Source organism: Coregonus clupeaformis, chromosome 27 (genome assembly GCF_020615455.1).
Source record: "Coregonus clupeaformis isolate EN_2021a chromosome 27, ASM2061545v1, whole genome shotgun sequence".
Lineage (NCBI taxonomy): Eukaryota > Metazoa > Chordata > Actinopteri > Salmoniformes > Salmonidae > Coregonus > Coregonus clupeaformis.
The window spans coordinates 10385137-10405768 of NC_059218.1; the positions used below are offsets into that span (position 1 = coordinate 10385137).

At 43.6% G+C, this 20632-nt stretch overlaps 1 protein-coding gene across 2 annotated transcripts in view; it reads left to right on the forward strand.

Moving 5' to 3' along the window:
- Positions 1–20632, forward strand: part of LOC121541486 (collagen alpha-1(V) chain-like) — a 152258-nt gene that overhangs the window by 104156 nt on the left and 27470 nt on the right. For both annotated transcript variants that reach the window (XM_041850524.2, XM_045208033.1), the window contains exons 13-31: positions 4506–4598; positions 4682–4738; positions 4960–5013; positions 5227–5280; positions 5587–5694; positions 5819–5872; positions 6266–6310; positions 7042–7095; positions 7972–8016; positions 8893–8946; positions 9515–9559; positions 9710–9763; positions 10656–10700; positions 10983–11036; positions 13648–13692; positions 16575–16628; positions 18736–18843; positions 19177–19230; positions 19866–19919. In XM_041850524.2, coding sequence (XP_041706458.2) covers positions 4506–4598; positions 4682–4738; positions 4960–5013; positions 5227–5280; positions 5587–5694; positions 5819–5872; positions 6266–6310; positions 7042–7095; positions 7972–8016; positions 8893–8946; positions 9515–9559; positions 9710–9763; positions 10656–10700; positions 10983–11036; positions 13648–13692; positions 16575–16628; positions 18736–18843; positions 19177–19230; positions 19866–19919 — 1131 coding nt within the window. The remainder of the gene's footprint in view (positions 1–4505; positions 4599–4681; positions 4739–4959; positions 5014–5226; positions 5281–5586; positions 5695–5818; positions 5873–6265; positions 6311–7041; positions 7096–7971; positions 8017–8892; positions 8947–9514; positions 9560–9709; positions 9764–10655; positions 10701–10982; positions 11037–13647; positions 13693–16574; positions 16629–18735; positions 18844–19176; positions 19231–19865; positions 19920–20632) is intronic.

A 20632-nucleotide genomic window follows, 5' to 3' on the forward strand; every position in this document is an offset into this window, starting at 1 on the left:
TACACTGACCTAGAATAATGTCCCCATGCTGCCTGTAAGTAAATAACATTATCTGACACTTCAAGAATAGACAGATATAGATCAAGAACATGAACCGTGTCTAATATTCAGTAATAACACCTGTATGTTTATGCACGTGTACGTTTATAATTGTATATACTATGTTGGCTTGTTGGCTATTGTGTGTATGTATTTGTCTTTGTCTGGCAGACTCTCTTCTAATTCTTCCATCCTAATCATGTCCCTTTCTGTAACGCTGTTCTCAAGCTGTCTGCACTTCAGACAAGGCTAATCCTCTCTTCTCTTCATTGCATTATCCAACCCTTTATTTCGTAGAATGCTGTTAATATCGAATCAGAGTTCTGTGGGGTTTGGGTCACAGTGTCCTGACCTGTGTATGAAGTTAGCTATGTGTGATGTGTGTTTTATTGTGTCGGAGGGGTTTAGAGATCTCTGTTCTGGAATGCAGGGAGGGAGTCTCCTTCTGAATCAAATACTCTTCCTCTCTGGTCCTGCCCCATAAATAGATAATCCAATCAGAGAATGCTCTGCTATAGGTCAGCACTCTAGCACCTTCTAGTTGAAGCTTTAGGAGGCTGTGGTTCCGCTGTCATTCAGACTCACTCTCTTCCCTATACCTTGCCCCTCATTTCCCCTCTCTTCTCCCCTTCTTACTAATGTAACTTCTAACTACCTCACACTACTCCCCAATCCACAGCCCCCAGCCGCCACCTTCCTCTTGTCTTCAGACTCCAGCCCAATTGACAGATATAGGAGTCTTACAGGAAGTCCTCCAGCCTCAGACAGGAAGTAGAGTAGGTCTAAGTGTTCCTTCCTGTGATCACAGCTGCTATGGCTAAAGTGAATAACTAGCCTTCCTGTTTCTTCTGCTGCTGAGTCTTCTGCTTTACTCTTGCTGCTGATGCAGCAGCTGAGTGTGATGACTTGTCCAGATGTCCTGCTGAAGTCTCAGGAGACCGCTGAGCGGAGAGAGCCGTCTAGGAAAGCTGTGTGTGTCAGGCCAATATGTCTGGACATGAACTTAGCCTAGTCTGGTCAAGGTGCAACAGTAAAACACAGGCCCTTTTAAATGTGGTCCTTTTGTTAAAACATAATGAGAGCTTACATTTTAGTAATTTAGCAGACCCTCTTGTCTAGAGCGACTTACAGTTAGTACATCTTAAGATAGCTAGGTGGGACAACCACATGCCTTATAACTCAGCCTTATAGCTATGCATTATACCTTTTTTTATTAGGTGTAGTTGTGAACAATAGCCATATCAACACATTCAATCGAATCGTCTAATCGGCCAAATATAGGTATGTTTGATTGTGGAGAGTTGGATAGTGTGCTTGGAAGTTAGGCAGTAAGACCCTATTTTTGTGCCCCAGGTTTCTGATTGGTCACATTCTCTCGCTCGCTCTCTCGCTCTCTGGGCATGGTTAGATTTTCTGTGTCATGGTTTGGTTTGATTGAGAGTGGTGGAATGGCGAGGCTCTCCAGGGACATTGTGATTTGTATTTAGTTTAGTTTGTCCCTGGTATTGTTACACTAAATTTGGTGCTGGCAGAGCATTTTGTGCACCCTGGGACTGTATTATGGAGGAATTTCCAAAGTGTATCTCACAGTTTATCTGGGAGAGAGGGAGACCGGGGGAGGGAGAGAGAGAATGTAGTAGTGAGAAAAAAAGGGTAAACTGGGTAAGATGAAGCAAGAGATCAAAAGAACGAGAGAGAGAGAGAGAGAGAGAGAGAGAGAGAGAGAGAGAGAGAGAGAGAGAGAGAGAGAGAGAGAGAGAGAGAGAGAGAGAGAGAGAGAGAGAGAGAGAGAGAGAGAGAGAGAGAGAGAGAGATCAACTTTGAGGTTTACTGGGAAGAAAGGGGAAAGACTGACAGTTGTCAAGATTGACAGAGAAAAATATTAAGAAAGATGTCACTGTGTTGAAGAAAGTGAGGTTTGCCAGCTTCATGCAATCCTGTGTTCAATAAGATTGTTTCCCTATATATATAATAGCAAGGTCACGGTTGTGGTACAAACCCTCCCCACTGTTGTGTTATTCAGTCCAACAGTAACAGCAACAGAAACACATCTCTATTGGATGATTCAACTCCAGATGTTGGTAAAGAAAATCCTGGTTGCACTACGCACATGTCACCACTAGATGCCAGTATAGGCATGTGGATGGGGAAAAGGACCATAGCTAAGTATAAGGTTTTTGCAACTGAGTAGTTTTAATGCAAGACAAGCCTGAATTTGAATGTATGTTTTTTAGAATTGCTTTTTTTGAATAATACATATTTTGATTTATTTAGACATTATTTTTGAAGATGAGCTATTTTAGCCTGTAAGCTGACTTGACATTTTCTTAACCCGTTGGGGTCTCTATTATATTCTTACTCTCTGCCTTGTCTGTCTCTTTGTCCATGTACCTGTATCTGCTTGCGCTGAACTTTCCTCATCTGTGTTGCCAGAGATGGACAGGGGTTTCATCCCACTGGGCACAGACGTCAGTTCAACGTCTAGTTTCATTTTCAAGTTTCAAGTTTTAATGTCACGTGCACAAGTACAGTGAAATGCCTTTCTTGCAAGCTCCAAACCCAACAATGCAGTAATCAATATCAATGTAGCACTAAAAATAACATCAGGTAGAACAAAAACATGAGAAATAAAAACAAGAAATAAGAAGAACACAAGAAAGTAAGAAGCTATATACAGGGTCAGTTCCAGTACCATATTTACAATGTGCAGGGATACTGGAGTGGTAGAAGTAGATATGTATAGGGGTCCGGATATATGATAAACAGAGTAGCAGTAGCGTAAATTATGATTGTATGTGAGTGTGCGTGTGTAGTCAGTATAAATGTGTATGCATGTTATGTGTGTGTTGGAGAGTCCATGTGTGTGAGTGTGCATAGAGACAGTGCAAAAATAAAAATGTAATACAAGTCTGTGTAGCCATTCTGTTAGTTATTTAGCAGTCTTATGGCATGGGGATAGAAGCTGTTCAGGAGCCTGTAGGTGTCAGACTTACCCACCCTCTGTAGCGCCATAGAGGGCGGTGCTGTTGCTATACCAAGCAGTGATGCAGCCAGTCAAGATGCTCTCAATTGTGCAGCTGTATAACTTTTTGAGGATTTGAGGGCCCATGCCAAACCTTTTCAACCTCCTGAGGGGGAAGGGGCGCTGTCGTGCCTTCTTCATGACTGTGCGTGTGTGAGTGGACCATTTAAAGTCCTTAGTGATTTGGTCACCGAGGAAACTTGTAGCTCTCGACTCTGTTGATATGGATGGGGGCATTCTGTTTCCTGTAGTCCACAATCAGCTCCTTGGTCTTGCTGACGTTGAGGGAGAGGATGTTGTCCCGGCACCACACTGCCAGGTCACTGACCTCCTCCTTGTAGGCTGTCTAATTGTTTCCGGTGATCAAGCATACCACTGTCGTGTCGTCAGCAAACTTGATGATGGTGTTGGAGTCGTGCGTAGCCACGCAGTCGTGGGTGAACAGGGAGTACAGGAGTGGACTAAGCACACACCCCTGTGGAGCCCCTGTGTTGAAGATCAGCGTGGCGGAGGTGATGTTTACATTTTTACATTTTAGTCATTTAGCAGACGCTCTTATCCAGAGCGACTCACAGTTAGTGAGTGCATACATTTTCATACTGATGTTGCCTACCCTCACCATCTGGGGTCGACCCACCAGGAAGTCCAGGATCCCGTTTCAGAGGGAGGTGTTCAGTCCCAGGGTCCTAAGCTTGGTGACGAGCTTGGAAGAGACAATGGTGTTGAACGCTGAGCTGTAGTCAATGAACAGCACTCTCACATACTGTAGGTATTCCTCTTAGCTAGGTGGGCGGGCCAGTGTGGAGTGCAATTGAGATTGCATTGTCTATGGATCTTTTTGGGCTGGGTCTTCCTTTGTAATCTGTAATAGACTGTCCCCTGCCACATGTGTAATAAGATTCCACCTATATTGTCCTTTTGCTCTTTTGACGACTGCAGAGACTTCTTGTACTTGTTCCTGTCCTCAGCTGTAGCCTCATGGTTGTCTGCAATAGCCTTGTGTGCGGTAGCCCTGTCCTTTAGTTTAGCGCCAACCTCGGTGGTAATCCAGGGCTTTTGATTGGGGAAGCAGTGAACCTTCACTGTGGGGACAACGTCGGCCATGCATTTACTTATGAGCCCGGTGACGGAGGTGGTTAGCTTAGTTTTCATTTACATAGCTTAACTTAGTTTTGAATTACGTTTGGTTGAGTTGTCAACTAACGTGAATTCAATGTGAAATCAGCAAAACATTTCACCACGTCATTGGATTTAGGTTCAAAGTTGGGTAAAAAATACAAAATGACCTTATGTTGATGACTTTTTGCACATCCAATCGCGTTGATTCAACATAATCACATAGATTTTTTTGGTTGAAATGATGTTGAAACAACGTTGATTCACCCCATTTTTGCCCAGTGGGATGGGTCTGATTCTTGGTTCTGAGTTCTGCTTTTCTCCTCAGTTCCGGTTCAGTTCTGGAGGAGACTCTGGACAGAAGGGACCTCAGGTGTCTGCTCAGGAGGCCCAGATGCAAGCCATCATGCAACAGGCCAGGGTAAGGGTTACACACACGCACACACACACACACACACACACACCATTTTGTATCTCTCTTACAGTGCTGTTTTCTCTCTCCAGCTGGCGATGCGCGGTCCTACTGGCCCTATGGGTTTGACTGGTAGAACTGGTCCTCTGGTATGTACCAAAGTCTTCCTCAGTTTCCCCTCACACACACACACACAAACACACACCCCTGTCACATACACAGCCTGAGGAAAAATAATGATTGTGCTCATAGTTGATAAGATCCTATTAAATTGTAATTCAGATGCTACAAAAATAATAGTGTTTGGACTGTGGCCTGATCTGGGTCTACCATGACCTTTGTGTGACCTTTGTGTTTGTCCTCCTCCCAGGGTTCTCCAGGTGTGTCTGGACTGAAGGGAGATTCTGGAGAGTCCGGTCCTCAGGTAAGACAGATGGAAGGTTCTAGACGACTAGAACCACTGAAGGTTCTATACCACTAAAACCACTAGAACAACTATCCTGTCATTGCCAGCCCAAGTTCAGGGCTATGCTATAAACACAACTTACTTTGGTTATTTTATTAGGGCTCATTTTGGGGGGATTCTGTGGTAGGGTTCTCTTGTTGGGTTCTCCAGTAACATTCTTGATTGTTTCAGGGACCTCGTGGACCAATGGGTTCTCATGGACCCTCTGGGAAGCCTGGCAGAAGGGTAAGTGTAATTGGGAGTCTTGCACAGGAATTTTAGTTTGGAGTGCAGATTAGGATTGTTTTTAATGTATTGTATTGCTCTTGTGTTGTATGTTCACGCTGACTACTTCCTCCTGCTGACCTCTTGACAGGTTCCCCTCGCAAAAGGTTTCTAACCTCAAAGGTCTTTCCTGGTTAAATAAATGTTAAATAAAAAATGAATAAATAAAAAGGATTGTGCCCTTCAGGAAGCAGGGTGAAGTGGGTGAATTGTAAATGTAACTTTTGATGGGTGTTGTAATGTAATGTATATATTCTGTGTTTCCAGGGACGTGCTGGATCTGATGGAGCCAGAGGCATGCCTGGTCAGACCGGAACCAAGGGAGACAGAGGGTTCGATGGTTTAGCCGGACTGCCTGGAGAGAAGGGACAAAGAGTAAGTCACACCCCTTTAAAAAAAAAATCGACATTGTATTTTCTAGTCCAGTGTATGTGTGTCTTTGCCAGTGTGATTGTCTGTGTGTGTGTGTCACTGATCTGTATTATGTCGGTTCATTTAGGGTGAAGCTGGACCCCATGGACCTCCCGGACCCACAGGAGAGGATGGAGAGAGAGTAAGCACCACCACACGTCCTATCTCCCTCCCGACATCTCTTATCATCTCTACCCAATTTCTCTCGCTCTCTATTTCTCCATCCTCCCACTCTGTGTGTGTGTGTGTACTCGTCCGCAAGTAAGTATGTCCGTGTGGTGTGTGTGTGTGTCCATTTGTGTGATTAGTAAGTGTGTGTGATCTAAGTGTCTGCCGTCAGTCATGTAAATTAGCCTCCTCCGCACACATCTCTCATCTCACACCATCACTCACTCCCCACTTGACTCAACCTACTGCACTACATAAAATGTAGTGTACATCTGTCCTCTCCTCCTTTCTGTTTCTTTCATACCTACTCTCTCCTCTACTCCAACCTCCCACTTCCTGTTCTGATCATGAAACGTCATGTCTTCAGGGAGACGATGGAGAGATCGGGCCACGGGGTCTGCCTGGTGAGCCAGTAAGTGTTGACCTTTTTAAGATGTCCACCACCTTGTCATTGTGACACTTACATCTCAATAAAGCATGTGTTGACATATACATTCTAGAAACAGGGTTTTACATAAAGTCCAGCTTATGGCATATGTACACAGTTTTTTTTTACACAGGTTTAGTTACTTAGCTCGCTACCGTATATATGAATCTCAGAGGGTAGATTACTCTTGTTCACAGCCTGCTGTCCTCATGGCTGGTGGACAGGCTCCTATATGTCTACGGACAAGCTTCCCTTCCTCTCTGACAGGAATTCCCCTGTGGAGAGGAGAAATGAGACAGGCAGAGAGGGAGAGCGTTAGAGGAAGAAAAAGACTGGGAGAGAATCATTAGTGGTAAATTGTGTGGTGCAGTATTTCAGACACACCACCAGGGGGTGGTACACCACTTGTTTTCTCAGATATACTTGCTGTGAGAGGAAAGCACATTGAGCTATGGCACTACGATACAACTGAGAGCATTGAAAAGAGCAGACATCAAGAATAGTGAAATCAATCCAGGATGGTACAGAGAGATTCAAGAAGCCTCAAGCACGCTTTAGATGAAAATCCATTATTCATTGTTGTGACAAGCTATTTTATAAACATAATTTATCTACATTTATCAAAATTCTATATTTATTTGATAACTTTTGAAAAGGATCATGGTGTTGATGTTGTTTGAAACATATTTTGATAAATTGTTTCTCTCTCTCTCCAGGGACCTCGTGGTTTGCTGGGACCAAAGGGACCTCAGGGACCTCCCGGACAGCTTGTGAGTTTTGAACGCACGCACGCACACACACACACACACATGCGCGCTCGCGCAAGCACACATACACACACACACACACAGTCACACACACTTTCATTTCACACTCAAATTCAGATACAGATTTAGCAGATACATCATCCCCATAGAGGGAATTCATTTCTCCAGCTCATAGCAAAACTAACAAAAGACAGTACAAACAAAACTAAAATTATGTTTTATTGTCACATACACCGAATAGGTGCAGTGAAATGTGTTGTTTTACAGGGTCAGCCATAGTAGTACGGCTCCCCTGGAGCAAATTAGGGTTAAGTGCCTTGCTCAAGGGCACATCGACAGATTTATCACGACACCCACAGGGAAATACCACATACAATACCTCAACTACATCACAGGAGGTTGGTGGTACCTTAATTGGGGAGGACGGGCTCTTGGTAATGGCTGGAGCGGAATTTGTGGGATGGTATCAAATGCATCAAAAACATGGTTTCCATTTGCTTGATGCCATTCCATTCGCTCCGTTCCAGACATTATTCTGAGCCGTCCTCAGCAGCCTCCTGTGCACTTCATACATCAGATGATAAGAAGGGCTATGGCTGTAGATATGAAGCTATTTATGTCTCCCACTTTACCTTCTCTAGATCATTTGATGTGAGGGAAATCTCCCCTTTTTCCGATAGCATGTTGGTTCAGATTGGTGAAGGTAATTTATATGGTAAAGTGCACCCAGAAGACTGCCGGAAACTCTACCTACGATGTATATCTCAGTCTATCACTGAAGCACACCCCATCTTTATATCCTTATTCTCTGTGTGTTAACCTGAGTGTGTGCTTTATGCATTGAATAGAGGCTTCATCTCATCTGACTGTGTGTTGCAGGGTGTGACTGGAATGGATGGCCACCCTGGACCCAAAGGAAACATTGTAAGTACTGTAGCAGTGTGTAGAAACGATCAGCTCAATTTGCTTCTGGCACACACCTCTCACACACACACTGTCTCGATCTATCCCCCAGGCTCAAACCATTACCTTACCTTGCTTCCAGTCTATTTCCCCATCAAATGCACACTACTGTTGTTGCATAAAGACTAATTTACTTACTCCCACACTCCCACATTGTGAAGACTCTCTTGTCATCTAATGAAGAATAGACCGAGTGTACTGAGTCCTGTTAGAGTCAAGTCCTCAATGGCCTTCTGTGTTATTCCGGGACCATTTTGTAGGAGCAGTGTATCCGTAATGAGATAATGCCTGGCTGGAGAAGACAGTGTCTCCGCTGGGGATGCTCCAATTAGGGAGAGAGATGGAAGATCCACAGTCTTTTCCCAGCCGCTCCGAACAGGGAACGTAATTGATTGTCAATTATCTGGGAGGCGAGGTGTTTGAGTTTGAGGTTCAGCAGTTACTTTCATTAGGAGAGAGAGTGTGTGTGTGGGAGGTGTTTATGTGTTTGTTTGAAAGAGAGATGTTGAGAGCGAGAGGTGTGTGTGTGTGTGCATGCGTGTGTGTGTGTGTGTGTGTGTGTGTGTGTGTGTGTGTGTGTGTGTGTGTGTGTGTGTGTTTGTGCATGTGTGTTCCCTCCAGCTAGAAAAGGCTGTGAGGTAGAAAGTAATAATGTAGTGATATTGACTCAATCAAGTCCACTCACTACACTACATTCTTCATTAATTTATACTCAGCTATGTTTGGGTGCCGGTATTTAGTCGTCTACCTCTTAAACCTGCTCTGTCCACATATATCAGACTTACACCTAGTGATGTCCTGTGGATGAATGTAAACTAGGTGTTTTCTCCTTCATAGGGACCCCAAGGAGAGCCTGGCCCCAGTGGACAGCAAGGAAACCCTGGTGCTCAGGTCAGTATTACATTTACATCATTTAGCAGACGCTCTTATCCAGCGCGACTTACAAATTGATCATCTTAGGATTCCTATTGGACAGGGTAGTCTCCCGAGTGGCGCAGTGGTCTAAGGCACTGCATCGCAGCGCTAGCTGTGCCACTAGAGATCCTGGATCGAATCTTGGTTCTGTCGTGACTGGGAGACCCATGGGGCAGCGCACAATTGGCCCAGGGTAGGGGAGGGAATGGCCGGCAGGGATGTAGCTCAGTTGGTGGAGCATGGCGTTTGCAATGCCAGGGTTGTGAGTTTGATTCCCACGGGGGGCCAGTATGAAAAAATTGGTATATATTGAAACATTTTGTATATCTAACTGTAAGTCGCTCTGGATAAGAGCGTCTGCTAAATGACTAAAATGTAAAATGTATGAGATTACAGCCTTCATTTGGTTTGTCATTGTATGGTCATGCCCAATATGGCATTTTGACATTAGTCCATTGGTTGGATTGTCTGTCACTCTTGGACGTTCCTGTCTCATCCTCCAATGAGTTTATATTGACAATGTCCTTCCTCTCTCTCTCTACAGGGACTTCCAGGTCCTCAGGGAGCCATTGGGCCCCCAGGAGAGAAGGTAGCCCTGGCCCCTGGCCACTGAAACATATAACTACACCATTGTGTGATGTGAACAGTATTGTGACCCTACTGTCTTATACTCCACTGTATGTCTGTCTGTCATCTGAGTATCTCTGACTTCCCCTCTCTCCTCCTCTGCTCTCCTCAGGGTCCTACCGGAAAACCAGGACTGGCAGGAATGCCCGGAGCTGACGGACCCCCGGTAAGTGTGTGAACTAACTCTCCAGAACACACTACCCACCTCCTCGCAGGGAACATCTGTGCTATCGCCAGGTGGTCCTTGGAAGATGGCAGGTGGTGGGTGGGAGAGAGAGAGAGGAATGTGTGTGCATGTGACAGACAGCGTGAGAAAGTGAGTGTGAGAAAGAGTGGAAGTAAGAAAGACGGAATGGAAGAGAGAGATAGCTAGATGAGAGCAGCGTCTGTCGCTGTATTCCCCCAAGAAGCCCCATGATCCTCCTTGGCTTTGATATCTATGTAGAGTGGTAATGCCACTCTCTCCCTCTTTCATCTCCCTTCTTCTCCCTCTCTCCCCTTTTCTCTGTTCTATTAGTCTCCACCCCCCCCCACCCCCCTCCACCCCCCTCTCTCATCTCTGAAACCATATAATTTGATAGTTATACCACTCTCTTCCCCTCTTTTTTCGGTCGACTTCTATTTTCTGCCGCTTAAGTCTCCATCCATCCCTCTCTCTCTCTCTTTCTCTCCTTTCTGAAACCCTATCAGTGGACAGCTTTGTTATCAGCTTTGTCATCTCAAGGGAACATAATCAATTTCCCTCAGACCTTTTTCACTCAACATGCTAAATAGTGTGTGTGTGTGTGCTGTGTGTGTGTGTTCTTCCAAGAGTATTGAAACTGAAAACTCTTTTCTTAAAGAGGTTCTATAATATCCCATAGTGCTTGTAAAATACTGGGCATTAAAGAGACATCCCAAATGAGATTGAACTCTGAAGGCTTTTATTCCAAATGGCCTTTTCCACTATCATACAGTACATCCTGGCTTTGTTTTATTGTGTAATAGGAGTAAAATATTTATGATCGAATGCTAATGATCCTGGGTCTACTGTTAATTTTGCTGTTAATAATTCATAGGGTCACCCTGGAAAGGAAGGACCCAATGGAGAGAAAGGACATTTGGTAAGCTTCTTCTCTCTTTATAGGTATTATGTTCTTGTTCATTATCTTTTTTATAGGATCTGTTTCTCCCTTTGTCTTTTACTTGTAGTTCTTGCTCTCTCTTTCTCTCTGATTCTCTCTCTTTTCTCTCTCTCTCTGTATCGCTCTCTCTGTATATCTCTCTCTCTTCTCACTCACTGTATTTTTCGCTCGTATTCTTCACCTGGATTTGCATATAGAATTTACATTAATGTAAATGACTCTCTGTAACAAGCTTCTATCCACACATGTATCATCCTGCAGGGTCCCAGTGGCCCTCAAGGCCCAATCGGTTATCCCGGGCCCCGAGGCGTGAAGGTGAGTTTTACGCCCCAACGTCTCATCTGCCCCATGGCCTAATTCACTCCTAATACACTACCCCATCCTTAGAGCACATTATATCAATGGAACTCTCCCATTGGTCTGATCTGTCATTAGGTAAAGCAGTATAATTCTTAGTCCCACTGTCTTTTGAATGCTATTGTATAATGAACTGAAACTGAACTTAGTATGCATTAAAATAGGCCTAGTTAACGGTTATGCTGTTTCATAATATTAGAGTAGGATTTTGGACTGAACAAAACCCCATCTGTGACATGCGCATGGAGTCAATATTACAGCAAATCACAAACCTGTTTTCCCCCAATTACCTTCTGTTACCAGAAGTACTTATTTAGGCTCATATATCCACACGACAAGTGGGTAAACCAGCGCAGCTAAAGTAGTTTGAGCCCATTGATTAAGTGTTGAGGTTAATCTATGTAAAGTTCATCATAACTCAGTTGAGAGGGTCAGGGTTGATGGGTCGGGTGGCTGAGCTAAGCATGCGTGGCTGTAGCTCACACTCACACTCTCGCTATGGCCCTGGGAGTGATCACACTGCCTCTTGACCCTCAGTAATAACTAGCTGATTTAAGCAGAGACACATGAAGGCAAGAGGACTCACATCAAATGGCCCTTGCAGAGAGGGGTTAAGGGGCCAAATGAATTACACCACCCACTGATTGTGTGTGTGAGACTGGTGCATGCTTATGGCTCATAGCTCTTGGCGTGTGCTCTCCAAAGCGTTCCCCACGGATAGTGTTAGAGAGAACAGGCTCTGTGACTGATCCTGCTTTAATGAAAGGACAACCAATGGGATAAAAGATAGATAAAGGAGGAGGATGCTGTTTGTTTCCAGCGCCACAGGGTACCATCAGTTCCACCCCAAGCTAATAGCTTTGTTATCATAGAGCTCCAATCGATATCATTCTTTATAGAGTTTAATGAGACACGGCATACTTACAGTTGAAGTCGGAAGTTTACATACACTTAGGTTGGAGTCATTAAAACTAGTTTTTCAACCACTCCACAAAAGTCTTGTTAACAAACTATAGTTTTGGCAAGTCGGTTAGGACATCTACTTTGTGCATGACACAAGTAATTTTCACAACAATTGTTTACAATTATTTCACTTAGAAATCACTGTATCACAATTCCAGTGGGTCAGAAGTTTACATACACTAAGTTGACTGTGCCTTTAAACAGCTTGGAAAATTCCAGAAAATGATGTCATGGCTTTAGAAGCTTCTGATAGGCTAATTGACATAATTTGAGTCAATTGGAGGTGTACTCTGGATGTATTTCAAGGCCTACCTTCAAACTCAGTGCCTCTTTACTTGACATCATGGGAAAATCAAAAGAAATCAGCCAAGACCTCAGAATTTTTTTTGTAGACCTCCACAAGTCTGGTTCATCCTTGGGAGCAATTTCCAAACGCCTGAAGGTACCACGTTCATCTGTACAAACAATAGTACGCAAGTATAAACACCATGGGACCACGCAGCCATCATACCTCTCAGGAAGGAGATGCGTTCTGTCTCCTAGAGATTAACGTACTTTGGTGCGAAAAGTGCAAATCAATCCCAGAACAACAGCAAAGGACCTTGTGAAGATGCTGTAGGAAATAGGTACAAAATTATCTATATCCACAGTAAAACGAGTCCTATATCGACATAACCTTGATAGGCCGCTCAGCAAGGAAGAAGCCACTGCTCCAAAACCACCATAAAAAAGCAAGACTACGGTTTGCAACTGCACATGGGGACAAAGATTGTACTTTTTGGAGAAATGTCCTCTGGTCTGATGAAACAAAAATAGAACTGTTTGACCATAATGACCATCATTATGTTTGGAGGAAAAAGGGGGTTCCTGCAAGCTGATGAACACCATCCCAACTGTGAAGCACAGGGGTGGCAGCATCATGCTGTGGGGGTGCTTTGCTGCAGGAGGGTCTGGTGCACTTCACAAAATAGATGGCATCATGAGGAAGGAAAATGATGTGGATATATTGAAGCAACATCTCAAGACATCAGTCAGGAAGTTAAAGCTTGGTCGCAAATGGGTCATCCAAATGATGAAAGAAATAAAAGCTGAAATAAATCATTCTCTCTACTATTATTCTGACATTTCACATTCTTAAAATAAAGTGGTGATCCTAACTGACCTAAGACAGGGAATTTGTGCTAGGATTAAATGCCAAAATTGTGAAAAACTGATATTAAATGTATTTGGCTAAGGTGTATGTAAACATCCGACTTCAACTGTAGTTATCTTTCAGCCTTAGTTGAGTGTGTTAGTATTTTAAGCATTCAGATTAAGTTCAGTGTTGATACTAATGAAGCCCCAGTTGGTAGAGTGTGGTTGATGTTGGCTGAAAGCACCGTGCTTCAGACATACTTGCTCTCTAATCTCTGTCTCTCCCTGTCTCCCTGTCTCCCTCTCTCTCTCTCTCTCTCTCCCTCTCTCTCTCTCTCTCTCTTTCGCTCTCTCTCTCTCTCTCTCTCTCTCTCTCTCTCTCTCTCTCTCTCTCTCTCTCTCTCTCTCTCTCTCTCTCTCTCTCTCTGTCGCTCTGTCTATCTCTGTCTCTCTCTGTCTCTCTGCCTACCAGGGAGCCGATGGTGTACGAGGCCTGAAAGGAGGAAAGGGTGAAAAGGTACAAAATTAGCATGTGTGTCTGATCTCTCCCTTCTGTTAGAGTGCTCAAATAAAAAATGCATCAGTCACACATGATAATAATGATAGTGATGATGGTTCTAACAATGATGGTGATGATGAAGGTGATTATGATTATGAAAAACCAAAGTTCCAAAGGCTGGGCCTAATATTGTGTATAAGAGGTCATACAATACGTTTTGTAGTGATTCCTATGTTGTAAATGTGATGTAAATAATATTTGTTGGTCCGTGGTGTGTAATGAGGAGCAAACAGACACTGCACTTGACACATTTATGAAATTGCTTATTCCAGTTACTAATAAGCATGCACCCATTAAGAAAATGACTGTAAAAACTGTTAAATCCCAGTGGATTGGTGAGGAATTTAAAAAATGGTATATTTGAGAGGGATGAGGCAAAAGGAATGGAAAATAAGTCTGGCTGCACAACCGATTGGCAAATGTATAGCAAATTGAGAAATCATGTGACTAAACTGAATAAAAAGAAGAAGAAACTACACTATGAAACAAGGATAAATGACATAAAGAATGATAGGAAAAAGCTTTGGAGCACCTTAAATTACATTTTGGGAAAAAAGACAAACTCAGCTCCATCATTCATGGAATCAGATGGCTCATTCATCACAAAACCAACTGATATTACCAACTACTTTAATAATTTTTTAATTGGCAAGATTAGCAAACTTATGCATGACATGCCAGCAACAAACGCTGACACTACACATCCAAGTATATCTGACCAAATTATGAAAGACAAGCACTGTAATTTTGAATTCCGTAAAGTGAGTGTGGAAGAGGTGAAAAAAGTATTGTTGTCTATCAACTATGACAATCCACCGGGGTCTGACAACTTGGATGGAAAATTACTGAGGATAATAGTGGACGATATTGCCACTCCTATTTGCCATATTTTCAATTTAAGCCTACTAGAATGTGTGTGCCCCCAGGCTTGGAGGGAAGCAAAAGTCATTCCGTACCTAACAATAGTAAAGCCCCCTTTACTGGCTCAAATAGCCGACCAATCAGCCTGTTACCAACCCTTAGTAAACTTTTTGATTTTTTTTTTGACCAGATAAAATGCTATTTTACAGTAAACAAATTGACAACAAACTTTAAGCATGCTTATAGGGAAGGACATTCAACATGCACAGCACTTACACAAATGACTGATGATTGGCTGAGAGAAATTGATGATAAAAAGATTGTGGGGGCTGTTCTGTTTGACTTCAGTGCGGCTTTTGACATTATTGATCATAGTCTGCTGCTGGAAAAATGTATGTGTTATGGCTTTAAACCCCCTGCTATATTGTGGATAAAGAGTTAACTGTCTAACAGAACACAGAAGGTGTTCTTTAATGGAAGCCTCTCCAACATAATCCAGGTAGAATCAGGAATTCCCCAGGGCAGCTGTCTAGGCATATTACTTTTTTCAATCTTTACTAATGACATGCCACTGGCTTTGAGTAAAGCCAGTGTCTATGTATGCGGATGACTCAACTCTATACATGTCAGCTACTACAGCGACTGAAATGACTGCAACACTTAACAAAGAGTTGCAGTTAGTTTCAGAGTGGGTGGTAAGGAATTAGTTAGTCCTAAATATTTATAAAACTAAAAGCATTGTATTTGGTACAAATCATTCACTAAACCCTAAACCTCAACTAAATCTTGTAATAAATAATGTGGAAATTGAGCAAGTTGAGGTGACTAAACTGCTTGGAGTAACCCTGGATTGTAAACTGTCATGGTCAAAACATATTGATACAACAGTAGCTAAGATGGGGAGAAGTATGTCCATAATAAAGTGCTGCTCTACCTTCTTAACAGCACTATCAACAAGGCAGGTCCTACAGGCCCTAGTTTTATCACACCTGGACTACTGTTCAGTCGTGTGGTCAGATGCCACAAAAAAGGACATAGGAAAATTGCAATTGGCTCAGAACAGGGCAGCACGGCTGGCCCTTGGATGGCCCTTGGATGTACACAGAGAGCTAATATTAATGCATGTCAATCACTCCTTGCTCAAAGTGGAGGAGAGATTGACTTCATCACTACTTGTATTTATGAGAGGTATTGACATGTTGAATAAACCAAGCTGTATGTTTGAACTACTGGCGCACAGCTCGGACACCCATGCATACCCCACAAGACACGCCACAAGAGGTCTCTTCACAGTCCCCAAGTCCATAACAGACTATGGGAGGTGCACAGTACTACATAGAGCCATGATTACACAGAACTCTATTCCATATCACGTAACTGATGCAAGCAGTAAAATTAGATTTAAAAAACAGATACAAATACACCTTATGGAACAGCGGGGACTATGAAGCAACACAAAAATAGGCGCAGACACAAGCATACACACACACGATAGCATACACACTATACACACACGTACACATGGATTTTGTACTGTAGATATGTGGTAGTGGTGGAGTAGGGGCCTGAGGGCACACAGTGTGTTGTGAAATCTGTGAATGTATTGTAATAATTTAAAAAATGTATGAACTGCCTTCATTTTGCTGGACCCCAGGAAGAGTAGTTGCTGCCTTGGCAGCAGCTAATGGGATCCATAATAAATACATAAAAATACAAATGGTATATGTTGCCAAAGCCCATAAATATCAGGCTGTCCTACTTCTCTTTGGTTAAATAAGATCTAGCATTTCTATGGCAACAGGGACCGCCAAAAGCAATTTTACCGGTGTGTGTGTGAGAGAGAGAGGGATGTGTGTTTTTTGTGTTCACACGTTTGTTTGTGAATGCCTTTGTGAGGGCGGATATGGCTTTTCACTGCTCTCCAAAACAAATTACATTCTCAACACCTTTTCTTTCTCCTGTTCCTTTCTTTCTCTCAGGGAGAAGATGGATTGCCTGGCTTCAAGGGAGATATGGGAATCAAGGGTGACAGGGTGAGGCATTTTGTTCGAGTTTTTTTTGTCAAATGCTGTCCACATATCTGGACGTTTCAGAACACATTTATATCCAACAGAGTATAAGCAAATACATTCATCAATCTGGCTGGGATTTAGTGTGCCTTTTGATAGGCTGATGATGAAGAAAAAACATTAGGCTAGTTGTCATTGGCTGATGATTTTGGCTAGTGCACAGTTGATCCTAATTTCTCTGGTCCAAAATGAGGTGACCTTTACTTAAACTGTTCGATTGTATTGATCCCCTACTGTCTCTCTGTCCCCCGATTGGCCCGAAGTCACTGTGACCGCTGAGTCAGTGTGGAATTATGGGTAATGAGCAAACACTGACCGAACGTCTCTGTTGCCAGTTCTGGGTGTGTGTGTGTGTGTGTGTGTGTGTGTGTGTGTGTGTGTGTGTGTGTGTGTGTGTGTGTGCGCATGCGTGCGAGCTAGTGTGTGTGTGCTGTTTCCGTTTGCGTGTGTGTTTTCCTCTCAATCCCTCTCTTCCATCTCTCCAATTACCTCTTGACATCTATCCAACCTCTCTGAGATTAATAGAACAGAGAACTGGCAGGTAAAGATAGAACTAGAAGCCCTCTCAAAACTAACAGTGTCAGTCAGAGATTTACGTTAAACTGTTCAAGTCACCTCAATACCCCTTGAACAGGGAGACACAAGGAGTAGCTCCCCTACTTTAAACACAATACCCTCAATCCCTGAACAGGCCATCTTGAGAGGAGTGGAGAGATAGAGAGCGAGAGAGGCAGAGAGAGAGAGAGAGCGAGCGACAGGGAGAAGAGAGAGAGAGAAATCGATGAGAGGAGCTTAAACCCCTTCAAAACAGAGAGAGAAAAGACAAGGGGCTTCTTTCTGTCTTCCTCTGGAGATGTAGAAGCCTCTGATGAAAGAGAGGGGGAAGAAAGGAGAAGAGAGAGGGATTTGAGAGAGCCCTGTGCTCGAGAGGAGAGGAGGCAGGAGGCTCCGGCATGGACCGGAATGTAATTGTCTCCTTGTGTTGCGTGCTTATGAGTGTGTGTGCGTGTTAGAGAGCGAGAGCTGAGTCTGCTTGATTAACTTTTTAGAATGTGTGAGTGTCAAGCTGGAAGAGACAGAGTTTTTGTGATGACTGTGATGTGTGTGTGCATATGTAAGTGAGCGCATACGCGTGAAGTGTGTGTGTGTGTGTGCCTGCGAGTGTGTGTGACGGCGAGTGTACGGGGGACCGTTCATGGTCCACTGGGTCAGCACGGTAACGACTGGTTGTCAGAGCCAGTTTGTACCCTGCCGTTTAGAGTTGTGCTCTGCCTCATAGCAGCCTCAGCGCAGCACAACTAACCCACCAAAGGATGAATACACTTAAAGAGGGAGGAAATAAAAGTCCTCTTATATCACACAGTCAGCTTAACAGACAGACAGACAGACAGCAGGGAAAATGGCCTCATTTTGATTCCTTAAGCAGTTACTGAGCATCAGAGACTGAGCTGCTAGACACTCACTGTCTGAAGGGTTGGACCCGGAGGAGCAGGTGTCATCACTGAAAAAGTGACTGAAACGATGTGAGGGTGAGACGATGTCATGACTGAAAAAGTGACTGGAACAATCTGAGGATGATATTGCAGTTTGCTGTGCCTGTAAGAACAAGTGAATGACAGTGACTGGAATGATGTGGGTATGCTAGTGCATTCCAAAGGCCTGGACCTGGGAAGCAGGTGTCATGGCTCTATGATATGACATGACACGATACACTCGTAGAAAAAAAGGGTTCCAAAAGGGTTTCCTTGGCTGTCCCCATACGAGAACCCGTTTTGGTTCCAGGTAAAACCCTTTTTGGGTTCCATGTAGAACCCTCTGGAACCAAAAACAGTTATTCAAAGGGTTCTCCTATGGGGACAGCCCAAACAAACTTTTAGGTTCTAGATATCACCTTTTTTCTGAGTGTAAGTCAAGATAGAAGATATGGTATGATTCGATTAGTAAATCAACCACATAGAATGCCACAATATGTGATTCTAGGATATGATACAACATGATACTCTGAGAAATAGTATGACACAATATGAGATGTCCCTGAAAACTCTGTAACCTGGTTATGTGTGTTATCCAGGGTGAGCTGGGACCTGCAGGACCCAGAGGAGAGGACGGACCTGAGGGGCCCAAGGGTCGCTCCGGTCTCCCTGGAGATGCTGGCCCTCTCGGACCTAACGGTGAAAAGGTGAGTCGTCTTTGTCCTTGTGACAAACTTCACATACACTGTAAGTAATGGTGACCAACTCCTCATACACTGTAGAACCAAGTGTTTAGGATCTGAACACATATCGAAACATTTTTCTGTAACCATTTTTAACACTGGAGAAGACAGGAAGATAGATGGAGGAGATACACAGGACTTAATTAATACTTAAACCCATGACATACAAGCAAAATCACTTTGTGACAACTGTAGATGTACAAAAAGGCTTTATAAATAAATGTGTTTAATTGGTTGATTGATTGATTGAAATACTGATCGTGACTTTGTTTTGTGATTTGTGTTCCTCTCTCTCAGGGCAAACTGGGTGTTCCAGGGTTGCCAGGATACCCAGGAAGACAAGGACCAAAGGTAAGTCCCCTTTTCCTCCCAGAATCCCTTTCTTTCTCTATCTTTATCACAGTGGACACTTCAAGGAGGCACATCTGAAGGCCCCTTGACTGAACATGGCGTTAGTGATGGACTGGTCTGACTGGTCAGCGGGGCACCTCTCTGACGCAGGCGGGGCGCAGGGCGGACATGTTTGAACCTCCCTGATCAAAGAGGGCAGGATTTAGCCATGCCTTTTAGTGTCAGACAGACGCCCACTGCCCGACCGCTACCCACAATGCATCACTTCTGCCTACAACAGCACTTTTACTTTACACCACTCAACGTCTTTGTTGCTCGCCTTTGATGAACCTGGGATTTAATCTTGTTTGCCTCTCTCTCTTTATCTCTCTCTCTCTCTCTCTCTCTCTCTCTCTCTCTCTCTCTCTCTCTCTCTCTCTCTCTCTCTCTCTCTCTCTCTCTCTCTCTCTCTCTCTCTCTCTCTCTCTCTCTCTCTCTGTCTCTCTCTCTGTCTCTCTCTCTGTCTCTCTCTGTCTCTGTCTCTGTCTCTGTCTCTGTCTCTGTCTCTGTCTCTGTCTCTGTCTCTGTCTCTGTCTCTCTCTCTCTCTCTCTGTCTCTCTCTCTCTCTCTCTCCATCCTTCTTTTTATAAACACAGGGATCTCAGGGATTCCAAGGTTTCCCCGGAGCCAACGGAGAGAAAGGAACAAGGGTACGTCAGAGAAAAGCACACCTCTCAAAGTTCTAGCACTTAGTATTAGTATCCTTACGTTTGAAGTTATAGTTACATATCTACTCTACATACCTAGAAAACAACTCTGTGGATGTGTGAGCCAGCCCAGTGCATTTCACTTTGAAGTTTAGTATTCTACCCACCCATGAGAGTTTTGGATCAATACTGAATCAGATCAATGGAGACACGGTTTATTCTCTCTCTAACGCTAATTCAAAACACACAGAGAATTTTAGTCAAAGGGAAGAAGATTAAACCAAGGACAAAAAGACTGTTGTATTTCTTCTTCATTACCATCCTCACATAAGAGCATTGAAATGCGCCATAAAGGTAATTTATCACATTGTACGGTACTTGGCGCAATGTTCCATTTTCTTTTAACAGAGACGGGTCATTAGTTTGGTCTGGAGAGTAATGCTTTGTCACAAAGTGTGGAACAACGAACGGTACAATGTTGCTACAACATTAGACTTTATGAGGCAGGAACCTTAACGCTTCGACGTAGAGCGATGGTCGTCACATTAACATTAGTTTCATTGCTGCCGTTTGTTCATTGAAAACCCACACACAGCCTTAATCCCTTTCTTCATTAATTTGACATACAGTAAGGGAATACGGTCTCATATTGCTCTGAAATCATGCAAATATGTCTTATTATATAGCATTGTTTTGTCAATCTACCTCAATGTTCT